Source organism: Podarcis vaucheri (genome assembly GCF_965113315.1).
Source record: "Podarcis vaucheri genome assembly, chromosome: 6".
In the NCBI taxonomy this organism is placed as follows: Eukaryota; Metazoa; Chordata; class Lepidosauria; order Squamata; family Lacertidae; genus Podarcis; species Podarcis vaucheri.
In genome coordinates this window covers 48,207,942-48,229,671 of record NC_138764.1, presented here as the reverse complement: position 1 = coordinate 48,229,671, position 21,730 = coordinate 48,207,942, and the positions used below count along the sequence as shown (strand labels likewise).

Genomic DNA, 21,730 nt, shown 5'->3' with positions numbered 1-21,730 from the left:
CCAATGCAGGTGTTGTGGGGCAGGAAGACTCTTACATTCCTTGAGCCAACTGTAATTCAGACCTTCATGGAAACTATGTGTAAACTCTTGGTTTACTTAGAAGTACAACCCATCTTCCCTTTGCCTAATTTCAAATATAGTACCAAACCATGGTTTAGTGCTAGGAAAATAAACCTCAGGTTCAGCTGCTCCCTCTCTTCCTCTTCCCTCGTTACTTCTTGTTTTCAACAAACCATAGTTTGCCGATACAACCACACCATAGCTTCGGCTTGCCATGCAAACCAGGGTTTATTCCTAGTTTGTAGAGAAAATACAAATGAGAGTTTGTCAGGCTGGAGGTAACAACAAACCACAGTTTTCAGCCCAACACACAAACATAAGGTTCCTCTAGATTTGTTTTCTTAGCACCAAATCATAGTTTGGCGTCATATTTGAACTGAACTACTCAGCTCGTAAAGTGGTCATCAGTGCAATCATATGAGCAACCTCCATTCATAAGCCTGGGCTGAGAATATGCCTCCAATTACTGACAAAGAAATACCCAGTTGCCCCCTCTCCATGAAGCAGCATCTTTTTCAATAATGAGAAAATGTTTCAGAGATCCAAAGGAAAAGAACATGCAAACAGAATTATCTATCTTAATGCAAAGGATACTGGGAACACAGACATTGCCCCTTCCCTTCAGCCTCCCAAGTTTCAAATTTCCTTTCAAAATCTGCCTCCTTAGTAGATATCAGAACCTAATACTGTCTGCAAAACATTTCCAGGCAGTCAGTGGCTGGCTCCAAAGCAGAACATACTTCACAACCCAACATGAAATACGGGATATGTAAATACCACAAAGCGTACCAGAATGCAGACAATGTACACCAAATCCTTTAAGACGCTAACTTTTTGCCAAACAAGCACGTAGTTGCTGAGCTGGAAAATGTCTCCTACATTGGTTGTTCAATGAAATTTATGGGATTTGGCTTACTTGTATGGTTTTCCAATCTGCGCCCCATCCCGAGGGACGAGGGTAGGGTGAGCAAGGATTACTCACCTCCGTCACTGGTGCTGTGCAATGCCAGGTCTATAGGCAATAAAACCGCCACCCTGCGAGATTTCTTTATCTCGCAGGGGGTCGACCTGGCTTGTGTGACGGAGACCTGGGTGCGCGAAGGGGCAACAGTTACCTTACGAGAGATGGCGCCCCCGGGTTTCTCTGTCCTCCACCAGTCGCGGACTGTGGGCCGGGGGGGAGGGGTGGCATTATTAATCCGGGAAGATTGTCCTTTCAGGGCTCTACCATCGCCATCGATCCCCGGCATCGAATGTGTTGGCCTAGTGTGGGGCTCCGAGGAGAGCTTGGCTGTCTGGCTGGTGTACCGGCCACCTAGCGCACCAGCAGCCACCCTGTCAGGCCTGCTGGAGGCGGTGGCCGGCTGGGCCTTGGAGTTCCCTAACCTATTGGTATTGGGGGACTTCAACATCCATGCCGATGCCACTCCCTCCTCACAGGCTCTGGACCTGGTGTCTTCCATGGCGACACTAGGGCTCTCCCAGTTTGTTTCGGGCCCCACACATCAAGCAGGCCACACGCTGGATTTGATCTTTGGCGTCGGTATAGATGTGATCATGTCTCCTCCGACGAAGGTGCCATGGTCTGATCACTACGCTCTGAAAGCCAGGATTGACTTTCCACCCCCACCCTGCTTAGGTGGCGAGCCAATTTGGGCTCGCCCGCAGAGGCTGATGGACCCCGAGAGATTCCGCCAAGCCTTGCGGGACCTTGCTCCCCCTGGCGACTCATTGACTGAGCTTGTTGAGGGCTGGAATGCCCAGCTCCTGGCAGCCATCGATGAGATCGCACCTAAGCGCCCTCTGCGACCCCGCAGAAACCGGGCTCCCTGGTTTACCGAGGAGCTTCGGAAAATGAAGCGGGACCTCAGACGGCTAGAGCGAGTATGGCGGGGTGCCCGTGACGGAGCCTCAAGAACATCTTATAGGGCTTTTATGAAAACCTACGAGATGGCGGTGAAGGCTGCTAAGAAGTCATACTTCTCGGCCTCCATTGCATCCGCTAGCTCTCGCCCAGCGCAATTATTTAGCATAATCAGGTCTTTAACGTCCCTTGAGGGACAGCCAAATTTAAATAACAAATTGACACACGGCTGTGAGGCATTTGCGAGCTTTTTTGCGGAGAAGGTCTTGTCGCTCCGCCATGACCTCCCTGCCAATTTGGATACAATAAAGGAACTGGAGGCCCCTCGACTGTCCTCGGGTCCAGTATTGGACCACTTCGACCAGATATCCCCAGCCGATGTGGACAGACTCCTCCGAGCTGGAAAGCCCACCACTTGTCCTCTCGACCCGTGCCCGTCTTGGCTGATTAGAGCGTGTCCAGACGAGGTGCGGGCCCTCCTGGGGAATATCATCAATTTGTCCCTTGGCACGGGGACATTCCCAGGGGAACTGAAGGAGGCAGTGGTGCGCCCGCTCTTAAAGAAAACATCATTAGATCCTTTAGATCTATCCAATTACCGCCCGGTTTCGAATCTTCCGTTCCTGGGTAAGGTGATTGAGAGAGCGGTTGCTGAACAGCTTGGTGGGTTTCTGGATGAAACATTGGCTCTGGATCCATTCCAGTCTGGCTTCCGCGCTGGTCATGGGACCGAGACGGCTCTGGTCGCCCTAACAGATGACCTTCGTAGACAGCTGGATCGAGGCGGGTCAGGGCTGCTGATTCTTCTAGATCTATCAGCAGCTTTCGACATGGTCGATCACGAACTTTTGGACCACCGCCTTACCGACGTGGGGATCCAGGGCACAGTCCTTCAATGGCTGCGCTCGTTTCTCTCTGGTCGGGGACAGAGGGTGGCGCTTGGGGGGGAATTGTCATCGCGCCACTCCTTGGTGTGTGGAGTACCTCAGGGCGCGATACTCTCCCCAATGCTTTTCAACATCTTTATGCGCCCCCTCGCCCAGCTTGTTCGGAGTTTTGGGCTGGGTTGTCATCAGTATGCCGATGACACCCAACTCTATCTGTTGATGGATGGCCATCCTGACTCGGCCCCAGACACACTGACCAGATGTTTGGAAGCTGTGGCTGGATGGTTACGTGGGAGCCGGTTGAAGCTAAATCCTTCGAAGACAGAGGTCCTGTGGCTGGGACGGGGCGATATGGGATTGGGGGGGCAACTCCCATCTCTTGCGGGGGCGCAATTAGTGCCAGCACCGTCCGTTAAGAGTTTGGGTGTAATCTTCGACACCTCCCTTTCCATGGAGGCGCAGATTGCAGCTATAACAAAGGCGGCATTTTTCCATCTCCGCCAAGCTAAGCAGTTGGCTCCTTACCTCTCTCGCCCTGACCTAGCCACTGTGATCCACGCGACAGTCACCTCCAGACTGGATTATTGTAACTCGCTCTACGTGGGGCTGCCCTTGAGACTGACCCAGAAACTCCAGCGGGTGCAGAATGCTGCAGCGAGACTCCTTACGAGGTCTTCGCTGCGAGATCACATTCACCCAGTGCTATACCAGCTGCACTGGCTCCCGGTGGAGTACAGGATCAGGTTTAAGGTGCTGGTTTTAACCTTTAAAGCCCTATATGGCCTAGGACCCTTGTACCTACGGGACCGCCTCTCCTGGTATGCCCCACAGAGAAACCTACGGTCTTCAAATAAAAACATCTTGAAGGTCCCAGGCCACAGAGAAGTTAGGCTGGCCTCAACTAGAGCCAGGGCTTTTTCGGCTGTGGCTCCGATCTGGTGGAACACTCTGTCACAAGAGACCAGGGCCCTGCGGGACTTGACATCCTTCCGCAGGGCCTGCAAGACAGAGCTGTTCCACCAGGCCTTTGGCCAGGGCACAGCCTGACTCCCTCCCTCGGCAATCTTCGCAGAGCTCTGGCCCAATGGTTGCTAGTGGCTTGAATTAATTAATTTTTATAATGAATGATTTTAGAATGTTGTTTATGTTGTACCTTTGTACTGTTTTATTGTTGTTAGCCGCCCTGAGCCCGGCTTCGGCTGGGGAGGGCGGGATATAAATAAAATTTATTATTATTATTATTATTATTTTGGAAGGAACGTTTTGTCCCCAACTCGGAGTTTGTTTCTAGCGTACTTCTGGATTAGATAACTAATCATGCTCTTCATACAGTAGAGACTGCCTAACAACTGTTGTGTTCTCCAGATGTTGCACGCCACAACTCTGGCTGTCCCTGACCATTGGTCCTGTTGGCTGACACTGAAGGGAGCTGTAGTTCACAACATCTGTGCTGAAGAGCCCTCTTCAGATATTATGGCCCACACAGTTAATTTTAGGGACTGGGAGAGCAGGGTTAGGCCCCAGTAGCCTCATCCCTGCATTTCTAACTGCCTGGTACAGCCTTGTTGCCATTCACACTGCCTGAACTATGGCACCTGGTGTATATGAATAGGCTCTTCACACAATTTACCGTCCTGATCATTCAAGCGTTCTAAACTATGCACAGGGCCTACGCATGTAAGCAGGCTGCCTGCTTCAAACTTTCAGAGCAATGCATAGGCAGCAGCAAGGCCAAACCACCAGGGTCATGGCCAAGGCGGTAGTGGGAGCAAGCACAGCCTCCCCACTCACACCATGATAAGCATGTGATGTGTGCAGTGTTAGAAACTCAGATATATAAGCTAATCGCCAAATGGCACCTTAAGTCTGGGTTATGGTCGCCACAATGGTATGTCTAGGCGCCATTCTCCCCCCAGCAATGGTGTTCGTTACTATTATTGTGGTTCTTATTATTATCTCATTTCTACACCACTTTACATTTTAAAGAAAAAATCTCCAAGCGGTTTACAACACATTGAAACATCAAAAAAAACCCCAAACCACTACAGTGGTACCTCGGGTTACATACGCTTCAGGTTACATACGCTGCAGGTTACAGACTCCGCTAACCCAGAAATAGTGTTTAAGGTTAAGAACTTTGCTTCAGGATGAGAACAGAAATCGTGCTCCGGCAGTGTGGCGGCAGTAGGAGGCCCCATTAGCTAAAGTAGTGCTTCAGGTTAAGAACAGTTTCAGGTTAAGTATGGACCTCCAGAACGAATTAAGTACTTAACCCGAGGTACCACTGTATAAAACAAATTCAAGCTTCCAGGAAAATATTTCATATCCTTCTTTAAGCGACATTTTGCTTTCCCTGTATTTATTTACATAATTTATAGAGCTGCCCCATAGCAGAAGAACTCTAGGAAGCCAATGTGGTGGGGTGGTTAGAGTGCTTGACTAGGACCTGGGTTCAAATCCCCCACTCAGTCATGAAGCTCACTGGTTGACCTTGGAGTCAGTCACACCCTCTTAACCCTCTTCACAGGGTTGTTGTAGAGATTCACTGAGGAGGAGTTGTACCCTGTAGGTTGGGATATAAATACAATAAATGAGCTCTTCTTCTTACCTGCTTAAGAAAGCTGGAGGGCCCAGCCAAATGAAGATGTCAGTCGCCAAACTGGCATCCAGAGATCTCCATGTGCTTGCAATTTGCCTTTGCCAGTCACAGAATGCACCTGGCACCTGGCTAATTTCTATCACTAGATAATATCATAGCTTCTTGAATCAACTGATATACAGATTAATTTGGTCTGCAGTGTGATTTGAGTGGTAGCTATACTGAAAACTATTTTGTCAAAGCCAGTGAATCCACAAGCCACTTCCTTCAAAAGTTTATCCTTGTCAATTCTGTATTATCAGCAGTGCACATGATGACCCTGATGGGGTAACATGTAGTAGGTTTAGGGAACTATTCCATAATAAGTTGTTCGAAGATTTCAGTTTAAGAGCTGCCACTTAAGGTATGATCTGGTTTGCGTTAATTCTACAAACACATCCACGTTTTTCAGTAACAAAGTATTTAGAACCACTAATGTTTGATTAGTCGACATCCTAACTTTTATTTATGAACAATCAATAAAACAAAAACAGAACAGAAAAAAATAGGCATGTTGTTTGGTACTGGGCGTTTATTTTTATAGTTCAGGGAGCTGAAATAAAACCGCAGTCGTTTTGTCCTACTTACAGCAAGTATGGCAATAAGAATGCCTGCAGCACAAAGGACAGCATCGTTGATGGTCTCTCCACTTTTCAGAGGGTAGCGAATGCTTTCATCGTTACAGTAAAATCCCCGCTTATAGGGTGGGATTGTGCTTGTTTCGATTATCAGAAATGGCAGGCCAGCTAGAAGGAGAAAAGGAAGGGGGGAAAGAGTGTGGTCAGAAACACAAGTAAGAATTAAACAAGGAGCTTCGTAATCATGATTATGGCACACTGGGAAATACTATTTATTGGGACTTGCACTGGGAAATCCCATACAGATACTAGGGGGGGGGTTGCATAAACTTATTCAACACTGAACTATACTTTAGCCACCTCTCCTCCCCCAAAAGAAAAAGACATGCGTTTAAAATCAGTCAAATTCACAAGATTCTCTGATTCAACTTGTTTAAAGTGTCACAACCCTAAATCTCCCAAAGCATATAGAGGACAAAGCACAATAATAGGAACACAGGATGAAACCAACTGCGTTCTTCGGTTCAATTACTTGTAACAAGTTTCAAAGCCACATCATTATTTTTAAAAAAGCTAAATTTCAATCACTGAAAATATTTTCAACCTGGAAGAAAACAGAAGGTAATTAAGAATTTGATATTATTTCTAGCTGCCTAATACTATATATGTTTCCATATAGCTATTAATTGTGGTCTTGGTGCTTGTCATGCATGTATGTTTTGCACAGTGTCCTCTTAACATTGTCCTCATCAGAATGCTGCCCCATATTTTTTCCCCATTTACTATTAATGTAGAAAAGTATTTTTATTAAAAAAAAAACCTGTTGAAACACTAAATGCAAATTAAATTGGGGAGGAGACATAGGGGGTGGCATTTTGATTTCCTAAAGGTGTCATTAGAACACTACACAAAGCAGCACTGAGTCCACAGTGAATTGGCAAGTGGAACGACCCTATGCAAAAAGTCAAATTTTAAAATATAACTTTACGTTTTCCTTTTTGCTGAACTGCAGCATACATAGTTAGTGAGATCATCTACTACTGGCACCTTCATAAAGGGAACTGATGCACTGCTGCCTTCACAAGCCTAGTCAAAAGCTTGACTCATTGTACACAGAAGTGTGTGTTTTGCAACACATTCATAAAATAGTGAATAAATGTGTCAAGAGGCATCAACAAACCTCTGATTTTGCAACTCAAAATTTAGCATATTTGTATAGATCCAGGCCATCCTCATTCCACTACCTAAAACCTGTTGGAACAGAGTCAATTTGGATACAGAATATGTTTTCTGAGCCAACAATATATGATATGAATAGCCTTTTTATAAAAAAGAAAAAAGAAAAGAACCAAAATAAAATCCTTTGCATCCCAATAAAAAATTGCTGCCAAAAAGCTAACACTGCATGATGAGATCTGGTTTCACATCCACTAGAAGCAGCAGTTTAATAGTCAAACTTTGGGGATTAACCATACCATGGTTACGTGACTTATTGTTATTGCTCCAGTTCCTCTTTTTAATTGTTTTCATATGACAAGTCTGTAAAACACATGTTCCCTCAAACAATAAAACATATCTGAGAGCTAAATCGGGCTTTAAAAAAAAAGAAAAATAAAGAAATAGGGGACACGGGTTAAGGGGGAGGAAAGACAATAGTGTTCCTATAAATTATGTGAACTCTGGAATAATAAAGATTTGTTCCCCCCTTCATTCACCAAACAGCATGGGAGTAGTATTTCCACATTTCAATTATTTTCAGGACTGCCACCACCATAATACGAGCAAGACTTGACCAAGATTGTATATATTTTCCTTAAAAGCATACAGACATGGTTTTGAAAATGTGAGGGTTTTGTTTTTTTCTCCTGCAAACTTGTGGTTTAGTGGGATATTGCCAATTGAGTCTTGACATTTTTCCAGCACAACAGTAACCTCAGATTCCCTATTTTCATATGAGAAACATAAACATACCCTCAGGAGCCGAACGGATATTGCTCACAAAACCCGCGGCATGCCTAGACTCTGAGGACTGGGCTGGAGGCCATGCTTCCCCAAGGTCACCGTCCAGGCCAGGGCACACATTGCCGTGACTGTGGTGTCAGAGCCCTTGCTAAGGTAGCCTTGTTTCCAAGGAAGATCTCTTGGAGCACAGATTGTTTTGAGGAATTGTGTCACCACCCACAACTTCTGGCACAAACCCCATCTTCTGGAAATGGTTGGCGCTGAGGTTCCAGCATGGGCTGGTGCCAATGGCCACCCTGAAAAGGGGTTTACAGAAGATACTACTAGAAATCTTAAGGGGGGGGATGCCACAGATGAAAATCAAGGATGGAGGGGAGGGGAGGAAAGGAACAACAAAATGGAAATAGCTCTAGCTGCGCGACTGTTTACAGGAAAGGCTCCAGGCCTTAATTTCATTTACACCAAAATGGTAAATATGAAGTGTCTGTGGCAGTTCAACACCTCATACTATAACCCACCTCAATCAGTTTCCCAGGCCAGCAACAACCTACTATGGTCGTACGGCGAGACATCAGGTTCTAGTCAGGCAAAAATCATTCACTCAGACTCACTGCCAACACTGCTGAAACCAAACTTCAACAAGACTCGACAGTGTTTCAGTATAAATGATGGTGTCAGTTTTTGTTGGGATAAAACAAAACAAAGTTCCAACAAAATTGGAAAAGATGGATTTCCCGGGCATTCTAGTTCCCCGCTGGATTTGGTGGTTGAAATATCAGTCTCTGGGCTAAAGTTTAGTAATCTGAGTTTGGGAGAAATGTGACCCTGGATTTTTCAGCTGTAGCCATTTCAGAAGCTTATCTCTGAGACTTAATCTCTTTAGGCCGGTTCTGGGCATTATTCTCCACACATTTGTTTGGTGAGATTCAAATGTTGGGGTGCATAACCAGTGTGGGGTGCCTGCCTGCTTTATACCTGAAAGACCCCCTTGTGATTTACAGCCCTGCAGGATCCTCTATAGACAAGCTCAGCTAACATGTGGATGGTGGGCATGGGATGAGCAGACATGCCACACCTCTCTTCTAACAACTGTGGAGAGCTGGAGAGCTTTTAGGATCCTATAATTCCCAGCCTTTCTCCGTGAAAGATACAGATAAGAAGAGATGCTTGTTTAGTTTCCCAGTGTATCTCTTTGCCTCTGTAATGGCACAAGGAACCTGGGATAAGTCTGGACCTTTTACATGCAAAAGTCAAAACAGCAGCCCCATGGACCAGACCAGAGTCCCCCTGTCCAGTATCTTGCTTGCCACAGTGACCAACCAGACCAAGTTCAGGACATCCTCTGGGTATTCAGTGGATAAATGCCTTGGGACAAAAAGCTCCCATATAGCCACAATTGATAAACCCATGATTTCATTCACTCCTGTAACTCCAATTCCAGTTTGGCCTTTTTCTGTGTTTCTAAAGTGTCTGCTCAAGTGCCGTTGGAGAGCCAGATTCTGCAGCATCTTGAATAAGGGTTGTAGGAAGGCTTTCCTGTTATAGTAAGGCAGTGTGAAAGGAAGTGGTACCTGCTCCTTTTGTCTGTATTTAACTATCTGACTCTTCTTTAGTACTTGAAGGACGTATCCAGATTTGCTTTAATCTGTAACTTTAGAATTACATTTGCAACGAAGAGCAGGTCCGAAATGCTTTAAATAAGTAAACAAACGATAGAAATGGCTTTTTGCTTCAGTGCCAGGTCACCACTTATTTGCCCAGATGTTTTAAACTCCAAAGCCTGAAAACTGAAGAGCATCCTGCCTGTTCCTCTTGCTTTTTAAAAACATACACACCACACACACACACACACACACACACACACACACACACACACAATAATGCTGTTTTGTCCTTAATTGTATTATATGAGAGTTGAGTATTTTATTTCTCTTTATCTGGATCAGTGGTCTGCAACCTTTAAGACAAAAAGAGCCACTTGGACCCGTTTCCGAAGGGGAAAAAAACTGGGAGCCGCAAAACTCGTCATTATAAAAATAACTTTTTCGTCACTTTTTATTATTTCTTTGTTTGACCCCTCAGAATTACTCCTCCTCATAGAAATAAATGTTAAATTAACAAGTTACCTTTTGTGTGTGTGTGTGTGTTCTTCACTCCCCTTCAAAACAGTGACCAGCGTACATGCCCCCTTTCAATGCAGTGACCAGCGTACATGCCCCTTACAATGTAGCCGGCGGGCGGGCAGGAAGGTGACGTCGGGACGGTGCGTGACTAACACACGCACCGCCCCCATGCGATGTCACAGCCAGTACAGCGCCCGCCACAGTGGGGAGTGTTGGGGCGCACAGTGCGCCTCCTCCCCTCGCCAGTATCCGCCCCAGAGCCGCGGCAAAGGTGTAAAAGAGCCACATGCGGCTCCGGAGCCGCGGGTTGCAGACCCCTGATCTGGATGAAGGGCAGTCTGAAGCAGTCTTCACCAACCTGATCTCCTCCAGATGAGCTCCACACACTCTTGCCAGCTCTAGCAAGGACAGATATGCTGTCCAAAATAGCTGCAGTCCAAAATATCTGGAGATTGTCAGGTTGGTGAACACTGGTTTAGAAGCATTTCCAATGAATCAATTAAGAAGTAGCTGGACTACACGGGTTGTGGGCACTAAGGAGTTCAGCTAGGCCCTGTAGGAGTTGCTTTTGCTGCAGCATACACTGGAGGAGGAAGGGAAGGAAAAGGAAAAGGATGCTGCTTTTCTTTGGAGGAAGTCAAAATGACTTTCTGACTCCTCGCGGCTGGTGTCCTATGCAAAGCTGCTTCGGTGGAGAGCTGACATTGCATTCTGCTTTACATTTTAATAAGGGCTACTGCAGCTGGGCTGGAACTTGGCAGGCTTTGAATGTGAAATGTAAAAGAAGCAACATTGTTTTATTAACATCTTCCTCAACAATCAATTAATTTTTCTTTACCTCCTAGGAAACCTAACAACCTCAGAGACACAGGAGGTGATTTAAAAGGTGGGGAGGGGGGCATTGACTGAGCAGCTTGCAATTGATAGGAAATCAAAGGCCTCTTGTGCTGAATTCAATGCTTTGAAACATTGAACCTTTGAAAACCTAAGAGTTGGGTAGATTTGGGGAGCGTGGAGGATATAAGACAGGATAAGCTTTCATTGGCCACCCATTGATAAAGTCATGTGGGATATGTTACTGTGGTGACCCAAACAGGCAGCTCTGATCTTCCCAGCTGAAGTTTCACCTTTGCACTAAATTAAACACAGTTGCCTCTCCCACTTTCAAGTTTCTTCTTTTTGTTTTGGAATGAAGCATTGAAGAAACAGCCTCTTCAGCCCCTTGTAGACATATTAAGACAGAAAGAAATACAGCCCAGGAAAACCACCTCAGCTAATTTTCAGTGACTGCTACCACTCTGCTGTGTGGTCTCTAAGGTTTGTTAACTAAGGGAGCAATCTTAATGCCATTTCTGGGGAAAGCAGGGCTTGTATCCTAAACTGACCCATTTGGTGGAGAGTGGTCCCATATTTACACACCCTCTGAGTGACCCCAGGGCAGAGTTGGGGTAGATGTGCCCAGCATATAATTCATACGTTGCTTTGTTTTACAATGAGTTAAACAGAAGAAAGAGTATTCCACTGAGGAAAAAATACTTTTGCATTATCTCTGTTTTCACCGTGAGGCAACTGACTGTACAGTAGGGCAGATGTGAGTACAGTGGTGCCTCGCAAGACGAAATTAATCCGTTCCGCGTGTCTCTTCGTCTTGCGGTTTTTTCGTCTTGCGAAGCACAGCTATTAGCGGCTTAGCGGCTATTAGCGGCTATTAGCGGCTTTAAGAAAAAGGAAACAAACTCGCAAGAACTCGCAAGACATTCCGTCTTGCGAAGCAAGCCCATAGGGAAATTTGTCTTGCGGAACGACTCAAAAAACGGAAAACTCTTTCGTCTTGCGCGTTTTTCGTCTTGCGAGGCATTCGTCTTGCGAGGTACCACTGTACAACAAGGTAATGCTCTCAATTTGGGTTGAGAAGCCAAGGGAACGAACCTCTGAAACCATTCTGCACTGTGCTCAACTCTGCATATAGACAAGATGGGAATCAAACAGAAATTCGGGGGGGGGGGTTGTGTGTACATGTTTAGTAAAGCAAGGAACAATTTTGTCACACCTTGGTATAAAATCATAGAACTGTAGAGATGGAAGGGACCAAAATACTGTAAATCGTGAGGTCAAAAGGAAAGGAAATTCAGAGAAGTACAGATGGAAATAAGTACCCTATTAACAGTGGTCACTAATAAAAGAACAGACAACTTGGCACTGAGAACTCCATGACTGACCTTATGGTGACTATCTGTGAACAAAGGAACTTCAAAGGAAAGCTGGCAATGTAAAACCATTGAATTACAATGCACCAAGAGATTCAGTGCTATCCATTGTGGACTAAATTGACACAATGGATTTTTATCACACTACATGTGGCTACTGGCTCACCAAAGCCAGTATGTCTTTGTGTTGTCAACAACTGTATTTTGTGAACCATCACTGTTAATAAAGGTGATAATCACCATGCAATTTTCCTGCAACTCAGCAGCACTTCATGCTAGATTCTAACCAGTGCTCAGTATGTACTGACCATTCACCCTAGAGTTGAGCTAGAACTCAACGGAACTCGGTTCTGGCACCTCTCAGGTGGGCACCTGCCATTCTAAGAGAACGAGGGAGGCATTCATAGTGAGTTCTGGTACCTCTTTTTCTAGAAAAATAGCACTGTTCATAACCTTCTATGAAACAAACAAGTTCTGCAGAAAACTACACTGGCCTTTATGAATTCACATACATCGGCAACTGGTGTGTGTCATGAGAAAATAGCTACCAAACTTATTGCACTGAGTACAGCTAAGGCTGAAAAAGTCTTAGTTGGTTGACTGTCCGGGCTCCTAAAACCATCACAATAAACTTATCATTGGTACCTTCACAGTTTGATATTTTTGCAGATTTGGCTCTTAAAATATGATGCTGCAGCCTAGGAATTTAAAATGAGAGTCTCAGCTCTGATCAGGGGTATCTAGCAGAAATCTGAACCAATGGTCTTTTGTTACAAAAATATTATTTTGGATGGCTTAAGCAACATTGCAGATTTTTTCACTCCAAGTACTCACTGCAGATGTTTGAGTGACGTGTAATTTGCAGCAAGAATAATGACCTTGGGAGTACCTGAGCCTTATTTGCTCTATGGTGTTAACGAAATCAACTTCTTCTTATGGTTCTCCTTCCTACCGTGTGTTTTTTTTTGGGGGGGGGGCTGTTCTGTTTGGGCAAGCAAAGTGGACTACTAAGTAAGTGAAATGTTCTCAAGACAGGACATTAAGTCCCTATTTATGCACTTTTTATTAACATGCATGCTACAGTTTCAATTCTTGACATTCTAAGAAAATTGTGGTGCTTATATATTGAGAGAGAGAGAGAGAGGGAGGGAGGGAGGGAGGGAGGGAGTCTTCATACACTGGAACAGAGGGGTATGGGTCCAAAGCAGCAATATGGCTGGGCATGTTAAATCAAGGCTCCTTTTCAAAAAAAGAAGCATGAAGCCACAATTTTTCACTGTTCTCCATGTTAGCTATGAATAGTTCGAAACTTGTTCAGGTAAACTGGGGAAGCCAATGGACAACTCCCATCAACCCAGCCAGCATGGCCAAGCAGGAGAGATGATGGAAGTCACAGTCCAACAAGATCTAAAGGGCACCATGCTGGCTACCCCCCAATGAAATGTTGTTTCCCCCACACCTACCCAGATTCCACTACCACCCAGGAGTCACTTGCTTTTTCATTAGCTTCCGACAAAGTCTTAACCCTAAGAACCCAAACAGAAACCCCAATCCAGCTCTCAGGAAGAACAACTAGCAGCTGTGGTTAGTTGTGTGCACTGTACATCCCCATAGCAACAAAAGATGCATCTTGCCAACTCAAGGGGCTCAGATGAACATCCAAATGACACCTGAATTCATACCTAAAAAGCACATGAGTTTTTCTTCTATGTACACATACATCTGCTCGTTGGATCAAGACAAAAGATGCTTAAAAGATCATTTCCTCTTAGACAGGCTATTTCATTTTGGGGCTTAGGAACAGAAGCTGCACACTTTTTATTTTTTACAAAATGCTAACTCTAATCCTTTTCCCAACTCACAACAGTAACTTTTTACGCCTTGCAAACTCCTAGAGCTTCCAAAGACTTTCCCTAAGCTGCCCTCCCCACAAAGATACCAGAATATTGAAGAATGGTTCACATCTTGAGAAGAGTGGAAGTAGCCTGAAAGCAATTAGGTGGAAAGCCAGTCTCTTGTCTGTCGGGTTTCCATGTCTGAGTCTCTACAGTAATGCCTCTTAAGGCAGGCTCATCCCATCCTGTTGTTGTACTTGTAACCCAGGGCAGGGAAACATTTACAAGCCTTGAATTGTCACCAAATAAAGGTTTCACGGAGTCTCCGGTAACTATTCCTTGCTATTCCTTGTATGTGCTTTTCAGAGATGCAGTTCCAATCTGGACCCTATTAATAAATCCTCAATGGAGCAGGCAGTAGCAGAGCTACAGTTCATTTGTTCTCTTGGGGCACAATGTGTATAGTGTTCGTTCACAAATAAAAATGGAGAAGTCCCAGCTTCCCTTTTCAGAGCTCTTGTAACAATGCAGTGCCCTGCTGTCAGGCAATGTGTGAATAAATTGGAGAAAAAAGGTTAAAGAAACCTAAGGGAATAGCAGCCTCTTTTTCTCACTTTCATTCCTTCCACCCCCCGCTCCCCTACTTTTGCACTTTATTGCGGTAGGTTTTCGACAAAGGCACCCCTGTTCTCTGCACTTTTTTTCTCCTTCAGGGCTTGGTGCCAAATAACGTTATTCCCCTTCACCATGGTACTGCCATGAGAGTAGGCTGGTATGTTTGCCTGAAAATCGCAGGTTTTTCATGGAAATGGTTTTCGCTCAACAACTCCCTTTGTTAAAATAGACATGAAAAGGGAGAAGTGCTCAGATGAAATCTAATCATCAGAACTGGGAACATGGCACTGGGCAAATGCCACTGAGAGGAGCCCAAGTAGCAGCTTAAGTGGATAGTGCACGATATAGCTCTCCGGGTTCATTAAAGTACGTGTGTGATCCCTTTCGCAGGCAGTAACATTCTGAAATTTCTCACGGCCTACCTTATAACACTGCCAACATTATAAACCTATCCGATATAGAGCAAGAACCGTAAATAACTTTACAACAAGAGCCCCAAGAGCTTAATCAAAGAACGTTTTCCACATCACTGAATAAATTGGTTCAACTGATGCTGATCTGAAAGCTTCAGCAGTCCTCTCTTCCAAGACACTGAGCATCCTAAGATATACATGTGCATGTGTGTGTGTGAGAGAGAGAGAGAAAGAGACCGACAGACTGAGAGATGGATGGATGACAGGTCACTGTCATCTATTTCTACTTCCCCACTCCCTAGCTAAGTTTAAAAGCTGTTTTGTAGAGGCGGATTTAGGGGAAGTTCCAGAGAGTCTCAGGAGCACCGCAGGGGAGCCACAACTAAGTTATTGAATGGAAGGGGGGGCGAGGACGCCGCCGCTGAATTTTAGTGTTGCACAGGGTGTCACTGATATTTGAGACACCAAGGTCCGCCACTGTTGCTTTACTTCAGAATATACACATGCATATTTAGTTCTCTGAGTGCAACCCAGGAAACTAGTCCCTTTTTAAATCCTGCCAAAGTGAGCTTTTTGTCACTCTTCAATATGCTCCCCCCCTTTTTTTTAAGCCTGTCAAACTTCACAAACCGAGCAGGGGTCTCTCTCTCTCTCTCTCTGGCAGAAGTTCATTAGCTGCCTATGTCTTTCCATGGGTGGCTCGTAATTAAGCGTAGAATCTGTTGCCAGATTCTAATCTTCAAAGGAAACACCAATGAAAGCAGCTGCTCATAGATTCACAGGTAGATAAGTTTTGACATTTATGGAAGCAGCCTGCCCAACACCATATATATATATATATATATATATATATATATATATATATATGTGAATTCCTAGTGCTCCACAGGGATATATACTACACCATCTGAGATTTTGAGACACCCGAGTAAGCAAATATTTTTGCTTCAGTGTGATATATCTTTGGATACGATCAATCTATGGTATATCCCAATGAAATGACTAATCGGATGGATGACAATTGCTACATTTGTTCTCTGTGGACTAAGAACATAAGAAAAGCCCTACTAGATCTGACTAAAGATCTGTCTAACCAAGCACCCTGATTTCCAAATGGGTCTGGAAAAGCCACTAAACCAGACATGATGGCAAAGAAACGAGAAGCGTCCTAGCTCAGGGGTAGACCATCTGCTTAGCCCACAGAAGGTCCCAGAATGTTCAATCAATGGCATCTTCAGTTAGGACTGGGAGAAGATCCCTGCCTGAAACCCTGGAAATCTGCTGCCACTGTACACAAGACTGAGCTGGATGATCCAGTGGTATAATGCAGTTTCTTATGTTGGTGTGCAGTAGCCCTTCCTGGCTTTTATTCTCCATCAGCTGTATTCAATGGCACACTCCCTCTGAACATGGCCAACAGCCATTGATAGGCCTATCTTCTCTGGTTTTATGTAATCCATTTTTAAGTTATCTAAGTTAGTGACCACTTCAATGAAATACCATATTGAAACCCTATGCTTCCAGGCTCAACCACATAGACTTTAAGAACACAGGAAGTTGTATTATTCTCTACTCGGCTTTGTTTTCTCACAAGTTCAAACAATATTTCCCCCCTTCCCAAACCAAACTTGTGTGTCTGTTAATCCAATTGTTTCTTTAATTGATCCTCCATTTCCCAGTGTTAATTGCCACCTCCCCCACTGAGAAGGCAGATGGTCTCCCCCATCCCCAGAAGGGTTTTCAGTTTGAGGCTTCAGGCAAATTGGGACATGTGGGATACTGTGGGAATTAATTCATTATGGAGCTATGAGTTTCCGACACTGGGAAAAATATGCTTTGCAATGCCAAAGCAGGACATACAAGCCTCAGAGGCGGAACAGTGATATTGGAGGACACTACAGCTGCAAGCTGTTCTGAAGCACCAGGAATCAGCCAATAGTCAGTGGATCACAGAAAGAGTGCTGATAAAGCCCTGTGTATGGTGAGACTCTAACTGGGAAGGGGACACAGACACTAGTGAGGGGCTGGTTGGCAGAATGGGCAAGAGCTGAAACACAGGACCCTCTGAAGAATATGCTTGACAAATCCCTCGGAAATCCCAGATTTAAGAACAGTTAAATGCTGATATGCTGAGCATGTTCTTCCCTATTATAGAAAGTGGAGGGAGTGCTATATTTAGAGCTAGGTTCAAATCTCTGATCACAAACACAAGACTCCTTTGCACCATTATACAATAGCAAGCATAGATTTCTACTGAGAGAAAGCATGATCTAAGGGCACATGATGCAGCCACCTTGCTAAAGCTAAGAAGATCTAGGTCTCATCCAATGCCTGGATGGTAGACCACTCAAGAACCCCAAGTAAATTCAGTGTGTACATATGGGGGAAGCATTGGCGAATTATGGGTCCCCAAAAGATGCACTTGTTTTACTTATTTATTTGTACTTATAGCCTGCCTTTCACAGAGTGGCTCCATAGCAGATTATAAAAATCACAGTTTAATGATGATGATGATAATTTTATATGTCGCCCATCTGACTGGGTTGCCCCAGCCACTCTGGGCGGCTCTCAACAGAATTTTAAAAACACATAAAACATCAAACATTAGAAACTTCCCTAAACATGGCTGCTTTCAGATGTCTTCTAAAAGTCAGATTGTTGTTTATTTTCTTCACATCTGATGGGAGGGTGTTCCACAGGGTGGGCACCACTACCAAGAAGGCCCTCTGCCTGGTTCCCTGTTACCTCACTTCCTGCAATGAGGGAACCACCCTCGGAGCTGGACCTCAGTGTCTGGGCTGAATGATGGGGGTGGAAATGCAAAATATTATTTAAATCATAAAGCAACCCCCCATGCATGATACATATCTTTGTAAATGCCTTTCTGATGCACACAAGTTTTACATTTTTAGGTGTACACACTGAACTTCTCTCTGTACATCCAAAAAGAAGTAAAGGGGGAATGTGGCTTGGGAAAGTCCCTAAAAGTGAGTTTCAACATCCCATTGGCAAAACAGGAATAATAAATGCCTTTCTTTAGAGGGATGTAATGAGGTTGAGTGACCCAAGACTCGTACATCATTTTATTAATAACATAGCATATCTACTATATATACACTGTGTTGATGGCCTAGAAAAATATGTACAACAGTAAATGTAGCTGTTATCGATGGCAGAAATCTGAAACAAAGGATTCTGCCCTGAACTTTCCATCTTCATAATACACAATATATGAATCCTTGAAATATTTGAGTGGGAAAGTATAAAGTTCAAAGCCAAAGCCAAAGCCAAGCCTGCACAAATCTGTCCATTAGTTTTTATGCTGTCTGAATTGTGCATTTTCTAGGAGAGTTTCCACCTAGGGGGAAGTCAAAGGATCTTCTTCCTTATCAGGGCTGATGCTCTCTGAACAAGTGTATAGTATTTCTGCAGCTGACCTACATCAAATGCATTCTTCTGATAACCCGTATCAATCCATATGCTGCATTTACCAACCACTTCAACAGGGATCATCAACCCAATGATGAAAGAGAAGTACAGCAAGGAAATCTGTTATCTGGCTTGTGAGCTGTAAGTCATGAGAACTGCGTGCTGACAGGTCACACTGCCATTGTCCTTCCGCAGTACTCCAATCAGCCTGGTTTGTGAATAGTTCCACTGCTATCTTGGAATTGGCCCAGCCTCGGAGCTAAGAGAGGCAGACTATTCTTGAAGCCTGTAAACAAAAATACCATGGGAGATAGGGAGCAAGAGAATGGACGCGTGATAACGTATATCTCCCTACAGATTAGTGTTGCTATAGACAGGACCTTGGACTCCCAGTGGAGTTGGAGGGGGTGCCATTCGACAGATCAATGGAAGCTCAGCACGGGTTGGAATGCTTGCTAGCCCTAACATTAAGCAAACAATTAAAACAATCTTGCAGATGTTTGGCAGTCAAGGAAGCGAAGAAAGAGTGCCTATGTATATAGCAGGGCAAACCACTTGCATGGAGGTCACTACTCTTTTTTTTAATAAGACAGATAATTATTAAAATAGTCAAGGAAGTTGTCGTCTTTATTCTGTTTGTGATTTGTTATAGTCTTCCTGTCTTATGAACTTCTGTTTCTAGTAGAGGATAAGAATGACTATCCTGACCAAAGACACTCAGTAAAACATTAAAAACTTATAGTCTTTCACATCTGACACTCTGGTTTGGTCATAGTGCTAAACTATAGTCCAATATTTTGAGGATCTAAACGATCTTTAGAACAGGGTGGAGAACCTCAGGCCAGGGGGCTGAATGTGGCCTTTAAGCCTCTCTAATCAGACTAAGGGATGCGGGTGGTGCTGTGGATTAAACCACAGAGCCTAGGACTTGCCGATGAGAAGGTCGGCGATTCGAATCCCCATGACGAGGTAAGCTCCCATTGCTCAGTCCCTGCTCCTGCCAACCTAGCAGTTCGAAAGCATGTCAAAGTGCAAGTAGATAAATAGGTACCGCTCCGGCGGGAAGGTAAACACCATTTCCGTGTGCTGCTCTGGTTCACCAGAAGCGGCTTAGTCATGCTGGCCACATGACCCGGAAGCTGTACGCCGGCTCCCTCGGCCAATAAACCCTAGAGTCAGCCACGACTGAACCTAATGGTCAGGGGTCCCTTTACCTTTAATCAGACTAAGCCATGCTGCCTCCCCAGGCTGTACCATTCGCCTGTCTTGCTCTGTTCCATCCTTGAGTGCTTTTGCCTACCTGGAATGGGTGGATGGAGAGGTATGTGGTGGCATGTTCTGAAACCTCTAACTTGTGTGTGGCTGAACGGCAGCCTATTGTACAAAGATGAAAGAGCCACATCTGTTGCTCCACCCACTTTTGCTGCCACAGGTACGTGGCCCCTGGAAAGCTCCACACTAGGGAAATGCAGCCCTGAGTCTGAGAAAGGTTCCTTTCCCCGTCTTTAACGTCAACAGAAGCTGAAAATAAGGGGTGAGGGGAGCTAGGCCATCTCCTGATACAAAAAGATTTTAAACCATGCACAGGACATCAGCTTCCTGCATTGCTGGGGGCTGGAATAGATGGCTCTCAGGACCCGACTCTACAATTTTATGATTCACTTCTAACTGCTTTTCCAGAACAAGACAAAACAAAAATTCATATTGAGTTCGTTTTCCCTTTATCCAGTGAAATCAAAATCCACATGACTAAGTGAAATTGCGCAACCTGTCAGCATCTATCCAGCAGCAAGAAGAAAAAGAAGAAAAAGAAAAAGAAGGCAGTTGCTCAACAGGGGACTTCCAAACAATGTAACATCACTTAACAGCTTTTATCCTAGTGTAGGGGTCAGCACCGGCGTTTCCGTGCGCTGCTCTGGTTCGCCAGAAGTGGCTTAGTCATGCTAGCCACATGACCCGGAAGCTATACGCCGGCTCCCTCGGCCAATAAAGCGAGATGAGCGCCGCAACCCCAGAGTCGGTCATGACTGGACCTAATGGTCAGGGGTCCCTTTACCTTTACCTAGGGGTGAGCAGTCTTTTAGAGCCCATGTGCAAACTGGAGAAGCTGTCATGGGCACTACATGCACGCACACACGCACACACATCAGTCAAGCACACACTGCTATCCATTCTATTGGTTACAGTACAATGCTTCTTTTTAACCTAATTCAGCAGAGCATGGGGAACGTGTCCTGGAAGGCCTCTGCAGATGCCCTGCATCCATGGGTGCCGCAGGGGTGACTCCTGTCCTAGTTGCAGCTATAGCTAGAGTGGAATATATGATGAGGTCCCAGAGAGTGAACAGCAGTGCAGTCCTGGGTGTCTAGTAAACATGTTAATTCAGGGTCCTGTTCAGGTGAAACATCTGTGAACATGTGGGCAGGATTTTTGCACTGCCAGGGGGGTGGACTAGACGACCCTCAGGACCCCTTCCAACTCTACAATTCTAAGAGTCTTGGCAAGATGGTTGGGATCACATATGCCTGACCCCTGTCTAACTCAGAACACTACACAGAATTGTGAATAAATATAAATACCTTCAGAAGAGTTCAAACTGAACAAAGAACAAATCTTTACAGACCTTCAAAATTTCTGCCAAAGATAACACTTAATATCTGTATGTTTGTTCATTTCCTTCATTAGATGCTCCAGGAGGAGGGCAGTTAAAGCTGCACATTCTAAAATAAATTAAAATCGCAGAAACAGCTTGCACTGCATGGTTTGTTGACCTCATAACACCTTCAGAGCAATACACCCTTCCGTCTTTTCTCTTTTGATTTAAATTAACATTTCCGCATGCTTGAAAAGAAGCAAGTCTTAACCAGTCTTAAAAGGGTTTTGTTCACCATTAAGATTTCCTAAAATAAACTAGGAAGAAATAGGGAAATATGAGCCTGGCATTTTATTGCTGGCTTCCCCCCCTTTTCTTTTTTTGATAGCTTACAGTTTTCTCTAAATTGTAGTCTTGCTAATCTCTACAAGTAAAATTGTTAAGCTCATGTCATGCCAAGTGCCATATTATGAATTTCTGGCAGATTTTGCTTATCTGGTGTCCTTCAAATGTTTTGCCCTGTAAG

At 44.7% G+C, this 21,730-nt stretch overlaps 1 protein-coding gene across 1 annotated transcript in view; it reads right to left on the bottom strand.

Moving 5' to 3' along the window:
* PLPP3 (phospholipid phosphatase 3) overlaps positions 1-21,730 on the bottom strand; it is a 68,510-nt gene that overhangs the window by 26,245 nt on the left and 20,535 nt on the right. The window contains exon 2 of the mRNA XM_082228790.1: positions 6,038-6,195. Within this exon, the coding sequence (XP_082084916.1) occupies positions 6,038-6,195 (158 nt within the window). The remainder of the gene's footprint in view (positions 1-6,037; positions 6,196-21,730) is intronic.